This window comes from Charadrius vociferus, unplaced genomic scaffold (assembly GCF_000708025.1).
Source record: "Charadrius vociferus isolate BGI_N301 unplaced genomic scaffold, ASM70802v2 scaffold636, whole genome shotgun sequence".
Lineage (NCBI taxonomy): Eukaryota > Metazoa > Chordata > Aves > Charadriiformes > Charadriidae > Charadrius > Charadrius vociferus.
The window spans coordinates 68,888-76,562 of NW_009649189.1; the positions used below are offsets into that span (position 1 = coordinate 68,888).

At 44.8% G+C, this 7,675-nt stretch overlaps 1 protein-coding gene across 1 annotated transcript in view; it reads left to right on the forward strand.

The window, feature by feature from the left end:
* Positions 1–7,675, forward strand: part of AUTS2 (autism susceptibility candidate 2) — a gene marked incomplete at its 5' end in the record, with an annotated part of 27,526 nt that overhangs the window by 212 nt on the left and 19,639 nt on the right. Inside the window, 4 exons of the mRNA XM_009888867.1 lie at positions 14–188; positions 1,768–2,021; positions 2,984–3,204; positions 3,675–3,719. Coding sequence (XP_009887169.1) covers positions 14–188; positions 1,768–2,021; positions 2,984–3,204; positions 3,675–3,719 — 695 coding nt within the window. The remainder of the gene's footprint in view (positions 1–13; positions 189–1,767; positions 2,022–2,983; positions 3,205–3,674; positions 3,720–7,675) is intronic.

Sequence of the window (7,675 nt, forward strand, 5' to 3'; positions counted from 1 at the left end):
CCGGCCCCAGAAGAAGCCGCCCGCCCGCCCGCGCCGCAGCCGCCCGTCCAGCACCCGCCCCGGCCGCAGTCGCCGGTGCAGCCGGCCCATCCAACCCTCCCTGCGGTGCAGCCCCATCCGGCCGCTCAGAGCCTCTCGCAGCCACTCTCTGCCTATAACAGCAGCAGTTTAAGCCTCAACAGCTTAAGGTAGGCGAACAGGAGCGCGTGCGTGCGGGAGCCCCGTGTCTTCGCAAACTTGATGCCTGGTGGTGATGGTTTACGGTGCGCGGAGGAAGTGGAGATGCGTTAGCTAAAGGAGAGAAGTGACAGCACATCCCGTCCCATTGCTGGGAAATAAAGGGAACTTTGCATTTAACCTTAATTCCTTCCCTGAAATGAGCCAGGATCACTTCATTTCTGATCTAGCATTCCCATAAACGCCAGATATTCTCGAGCACTTAGTTAATTTGCTTTTACTTTTCCTGCCTGTCATTGTGTACTCAGGTTTTTGGAGGGGATTTTATGCAGTACAGACCAGGGGAAGAAAATCCCAATTCTCGCAGGTTGGGCTGCTCTCTGAAGGCAACTTCTTTTGCCCTCCCATCCTTATAAACATCTCCTGATTTCTCCAACTACTGACGTGCCCTAGAGCAAGAGGTACGGTGCAGCTGCTGTTGGCCCCGCTGACAGCCTGAACAAACAGTCTTGCACCAGTGACTTTAAAGCTTAATTTTTTCCTGCACTGCTGACACCTTGCAGTCTTCAGTGGTTTTCTCTTCACCCAGCCACAGTGAGATAAACCTCGCCTTTTATAGGGGGATAACAAAGATGAACAGAGAGATTAAACAGCATTTTCACAGGAACCCATAATGTCTCTGTGAGTCGGGAACCTCAGGTTTCCCCTGCTCTGAGCTAATGCTGTCAGCACTGTGTCATCTTTCCCCAAATCTGAGCTTCGAGCAGACAGATGGTATTTTTCAAGACCTGGCGAACCACCGCTATGGTTGCTTCAGGGCTTGAGTAAAGACTAGGAGGTGTTTAAGACTTTGATTTGTTTTTAACCAGTTGGTACTGCTTGTCTTTCAAAGTCACTGCAATGGAAGCATGTCGTTACTTGAAATAACGACAGGTACAATTAAGCACTACGTGAATATATTTTAAATACGCGTTAGTAGGAAATGAAACCTGAAGAATTGCAACCAGTGCGGTCACAAATACTTATTTTGCTGACGCGTCTTCTCTTTCTATATTGTGGGGGTAGAGAGGCCTTAACTGTACAATACGCGTACATCTGTTGTTGCCTTCTCAACTTCGTTTCACATTTTCTGCAGTCTTTCATCTTACTAAGTCATAGCAAGAAAAATTAAACTTTTATTAATGCAGTGATCACTGATTTTGAGCTTCGTTTGCCTGAAAACATGAATCAGAAGCAGTCATGTAGAAAGGATATGATAATTAAGTAATGAATGCACAGGGCTGATTACTCCTTTGTGTGTCATTCCTGTGTTGGTGGAGGACAGAATACCAACCTCTTACAGAGAGGGAGAATATGTCTTGGGTTTTGGTGTGGAGATACCACAGGGAGCAAAAGAAAAAAAAACAGCAGATGACTGGAGAGAGGCGTATCACAGCGACATTGCTCGAAAAGCAGAGCTGTAACTTGTATTTGTGATACATGGCTTACATTAGGAATGTGTGAGCCATGCTTGGTGGGGTGGTGTATGTGTATGTTTGGAGCTTTTCTCTCTTCCCTGCAACGCTTAATTGCTTTTCTTTTCGTCAACAGCAGCAGCAGAAGCAGCACTCCTGCCAACACTCAGGCCCCTCCTCCGCACATATCTCACCACCCCTCGGCCTCGCCGTTCCCCCTCTCCTTACCCAGCCACAGCCCGCTGCACACCTTCACGCCCGCCCTCCAGCCCCCCGCACACCCACATCACCCCAATATGTTTGCCCCTCCTACGGCTTTGCCTCCTCCACCTCCATTGACGTCAGGGACGCTGCAGGTTCCGGGACACCCAGCTGGTAGTACTTACTCAGGTAAGAGACAGAGGGGTCGTGGCCCGAGCGTGTCTGGTGCAGCGCAGGAAACCCGTTCCCCGGTTTTAGTCAGAATAATTCATTTTGGTCTGTTCAGTGAGGGCTGTTGGTGGGGTGGAGGCTGTACTCGTTGCTGAACCATTTGGAGTGATATCAAAGCCACAAAACACCTAGGTGTACCCAATGACTTTTCTTCTGCCCTGGGAATGACTATTTTTGGAAGGCTGTGCTTTTTCCATGTCTGTTTTTTTCTCCCTGTGGTAAAAACGCACTAGAGTTCATAATGTGCCCACACGGAATCTGCGTCCCCCCTAGTGAACGTCTCTGCTGCAGTTGTGGTCTGGGCTCGGCGCTGGCTCCCTGGCTGGACAGGAGGTCTTGAAAGGTCTCCAGAGGCCGTGCACCCAACAGCCTGAGCTCCTGGACGAGCAGCATTTTGGGGGCGGGGGGCAGAGATGTAGAGGTTTTTATCAGTGGAGAAAATTGCGCTCTTTTTACACTTTGACTGAGGGGAGCTGTGACATATCTGCTCCTCCCAGGTCACTTGGGGGAAGGAGGTGGAGGATCATCAGTGTTTGAGTAACATCGTTTTGTGTCCACACAGCAGGTACTCATGTTAGCAGCAGCCACTCGATGTTTACACGCTCCAGGTTACCCGTACCTCCTCACAGATTGAGGACGGTGTCCAGGCCCATACAGAGTTAGGGGGAACCCTCAGGTTGAAGCTCAGAGGAATGCTGTAGTGAAGACAGGCTTGGTGAGACGGGGAATGGAGACTTTCTTCTGTCCCTCAGGCCTTTGGGGAGATCTGAGGGAGCTTGCTTACCCTGCGTGGTGTCGTGATTTACCACCAGAAGTTTTAAAGACAGTGTTGCTATACCACGGCCAGCAAAAAGTTAGTGGCACAAGGTCTGGAAAAGTCCCTGAGCTCACGGGAGGTTGTTTTGCTGTTTGTATTTCAGAACAAGATCTTCTCCGTCAGGAACTAAACACGCGATTTTTGGCCTCGCAGAGCGCAGATCGCGGGGCCTCCCTGGGCCCACCGCCGTACCTGAGGACCGAGTTCCACCAGCATCAGCACCAGCACCAGCACACACACCAACACACACACCAGCACACCTTCACGCCTTTCCCTCACGCCATCCCACCCACTGCCATCATGCCAACGCCAGCACCGCCCATGGTGCGTACCCCAGGCAGAAATGTGAGGATAAGTAGAGCACAACTCTATTCTTTATTACAAAAATTTAAAAATTTGCCAGGTTGCGGGGAAGGAGTACTCTGCTGCCCAGGTGTGGTGGGGTAGGAGAGGAAGGACTGTCCCCTCCTCGTGGTTTGTCACGCGTGCAGTAGGTTCAGGTGGCAGCGCGGGGGCTGAGGGACGAGGCTGCTGGCTGAAGGGGCCCTCCTAAGTGGGACTTCCCAGTGCTTGGAGTGGCGCATGCTGGTGCCTCCTGCTTTTTGCTCTCGTAAAGACCTTGTATTACCTTGGTGAAAGAAAAATCCCAAACAGTTTCATTGAAAACTTAATTTTCTGCATATTTTTTCCTCTCTGTTGGTTGCCAAATAATAGAGAAGTAGTCTTCGATTTTACCAACAGAACTAAAGCAAGGAAATATAAAGTAACTAGTTTGTGCTTTGATCCCTTTGCAGTTTGACAAATACCCTACAAAAGTTGACCCCTTCTACCGTCACAGTGTGAGTTTTATTACTCTGTTTAAAACTGACTTAACTGCTTTTCTGTGGTGGGTCGGGATCACCACTCAATCAATGGCGCAATGTCAAACTTCTCCCTAATCATCCCTCCAGGATTTACCATTTTCGTCCTTGGTTGCTTTGGCTTTTGAAGGCTTGCATTCGTGGTGCTTGTTTCTGATAAAGATGCAGTATCAGCCTTTCCAATCAAAAGATCTCTTGTACATACACCATTCGAAGACAGGTTTGATGTGAAAAAGATGAGACAGAAGCGCTGACTGTTACATGAAGCAGGAGAGAGCAGTAATTTCATCACTGTGTTTCAGTTGTGTCACAAACCCTTAGACTGATATTTTTCCTAAGAAACTTGAAATGAAATGACAAACTATCATACAGATCCTTCAGGGATAGGTAATCTAATAGTTTTCCTAATATATCGTATTTTGTTTTATAAAATCTGAAAACTTGTCTTATTCTTCAGATTTCAAAGGCTCATCCGATCCACTGGGCTTGTTACATTTTGAAAGCTCTGTTTGATGACAGCAACATGAATCCAGCGATGCGCTAGATGCGTTTATCTAAAAGCTACTAAAAATGTTATTGAGATGAACTGATTTTTAACATTCCAGTTAATTGTAAAGCTTCTGCTCTTAAGGGTTTGAATCTACTGATTCGTTTGCTGCTGAAATACGGGTTGCATTTCTTTCATCAGATCGGCAGAGGCAGGTATCTGGTTGAATATGACAAGAATTTCTAAATCAAATAGCGATATTTTGATGAGAGAAGGAGTACTGCATCAGCACTCAGAAATTTGCAAAGCGTTTGGCTTTATGTGTTGGTTTTGCTTAGAAGTGGAACTGGGCAAAAAAAACTGGTCAAGATGATAGCATGATGTTTTCTGCGGTACCGATTAAACACAGTTCCTGCTAACGACTCATGCCTGTACTACACGTGAATAGTCCTATTAATTCTCATTTGAGTAACTTCAACTGTGTGAGGGTGTTTGCAGGATCAGAGCTCTAGGAGTATTAGGCAAACATTTAAGCCTACGATAATCACTTTTACTCAAAAGGGTAATGCTGCTCATTTGCATCATTGTTTGCAAAATTGCGCTCTTATTTGCTGAGCTTTACATGGATTCAGAAGATATATTATCAATGTGGCATGTTGATTCAAGCAAGAACACGGAACTGGGAAATGGGTAAATGAATTTTAGTCAAATAAAGCATAGAAGTCGACATGTAATATAGGAAACAGCGCAAAAGTCTCCAACTGTATATGCTTTTCAAATTCAGTGACATAATCTCTTATAAATCTGGCAGTTACCTGAATGGTAAAGGTCAAGGTATTACCCCCTTTAAAGCACGGAAAGGCTGGACGTTTCTGCGGTAGCCAGCGAGCCGTGCTGCTGAACTTGGCAGAGCTCCACCAGCAGAGTGTGGTCCATTGCGCCTCCCCTGCCCTTCCTTCAGGAAAGGTTTGTCCTTGGGAAGCGGTTGCAAAATAGTCACTGTTGGGTCTGTTGGATATTTAGCAAGCTAATAGCAGAAGACCAATGGGATGCCTGCACGTTACATGGGATTAACAGTCTTTCTTCAACTACAGCGAGGCCGTGCTAGCCGAGGTGTTCCAGTAATCTGTTCCATAACGGCTATCGGTTATGTAGGTGACAGAGGAACTACCTGCATCGCTTTCCTGAGCAGCTGCAGTGTCAAAAAGCGTATTTTTGCTGGCATAAGTGCATACCTGATAGGGCTTCCCCTATTGTAGAGAGATTCTGAAACTGTGGCACTTCCCTGGACCTTTTCCTAGCAATAAGCGTTTCCACGATAGATCCACGCCAAGAATTCAGGTATCTTACAAAAAGCTGCCAGTGTTTTTAAAGCTCGTAAGTGAACTTTGCAGGAGAACGAGGTCTGTTTGAGAGTTGAAATCAATCTACTTTACAATAGGGAACACAGCTCACACAGAAGCTCACGTAGACATTTAAAACAGTATTCTTCCTCAGCATCTTTGATTTTGCAGTCATTTCTTTTTTGGGAGGGCCTTACCGCAGCAGGGTGAGGCATTACTTTTACCTACAGGTAAAGCTGCGTCTTGTTTAGTGTTACATTGCGCCCGGCCCAGGAAAGCTGTGGGGACCACGTTGTTCCCTGAAGAAAGCTAGGAAGGGAAAGCGCTGCTCAAAAGAGAGGGAGAAAAAGGAAAAACTGACTATAAAAGATGTATTTTGAAAGCTGGAGGAATTTAACTGATATAAAGAGATCCTGGAGATACAATATTTTTATTTTATTAATAATTCTGACCTTGAGGAAAGGTTACATTTAATTAACTTACCAGTTGTTACAAAACTCTAAGGAAACCATTCCTTATTGTTAGTCATAGCCAACAGAATATTAAGTGTTACGTCTGTTCCCATCGTTTGGAATTATTCCATTACACACAGAATTAAATGCAGAAGACACTGGAGGATTTAAAACACATTTTACTCATTAAAAGTTATTGTAAACGAGGAGAAGTCTCTCTTAATGATTTCTCAAATGCCTACAGTTAAGTATCAACTAATCTAAAAATGCTTTCTGCATCATTGAATGGAGCGGGTCCAAATTAAATAGAATTAAAAACAATAGAAACGTGTTATGAAAGGAGACTCGATGCCATGCTTTTAAACCGAGAAAATCTTTTGATACCTCTAAAATACTGAAATATTTTCTCAGCTCTCACTAAATATAATATGAATAAATGACCTTGCAAGGTAAGGTAGTGGCAGGCAAAACGGTTAAGAAAAGCGCGTGCGTATGCCCGGCATAAACAAATTCATCAAAACTTTGCGATACTGATTTCCTCTGGGATGTGATTTTCTCGGTGTTTGCCCACTCCGCATGTCCAGTCTTTTACTTTGCCCAGTCCTGCTTCTATTCAATTGGCCATTAACTCATTTATTTTGATCTTAAAAGTAGCATACAGTAGATGGATTTTTGATCAGTTGTGTTCAGAGGTGAATTTGTATCAGCCAGATAACCCCGTTAGGTTTTTGGGTGGCGATACCAGCGGAATTAGCAGCCATGCCCCGTTAGATCCTGAGTTTTCACAGCAAGAACGTATTTGGAGCGTGATGGTTTGAACCCCCGACTCCCACTAGAAAGCAATTTTGTGTGTAATCTCAGCATTTTCAGTGGAATTGGGCGAGTTAACTGTGTTACAGCATGAGAAAAAGATTCACAGCCGGACCACAGAGACAAGATAAGATTTGGACGCTATGGCTTGCTCGTTTCCCACGTTTGTCTGCATTAGTACAGAACAACTTTTTTTTCCCCTTTTTTTTTTCTAAATTCTCTTAGAACAGATACATTGGGATCAGTGAGGCCAGTGGAGATGTGCACTTTTTTCTACCGAGTGGTCTGTCTTTATAAAAGCAGTACCCTAAATTTTTGGAGGAGTTCCGCCTCACCGTTTTGTTTAAATAATAGTTTTTAACAAATCAGATTGTCTCTCTGCTAATATTAGACGTGGCAGGATATGCTCTCGGACAGGCTAATGAAGTAAGAATTGTGCGTATTTTCCTCATTTCCTATAGATACTATTAAAATCGTAACGTACTAATGGAGTCTTAATGATACAATATCCTAGAACTTGTAAGGGTTTTTTTCCGCTTAAGCAGTAGATTTCTGAGTCTTATTTGGCTCAGTATTCTGCCTTTTCTCTTGAAATGGTTTGCAAACTGAAACCATTTAAAACCTCTGTCCAATTTAAAAGTTAATAATTGGGAAAAAAAACCCTCTCTCACGCTATGGCCTAATCCAGGGGACAGGTTGCTGGCTTGATGATTTTGGAACTGCTTTTAAGCTCTAAACGTCATGACATTTGTCAACATTTCATTGACTGCTTTAACTAACATTGTTGCAGCGAGATCACGTCTTCAGTGCTTCTCAGTTTTCTCCATGTGCCATTTCCCTAAC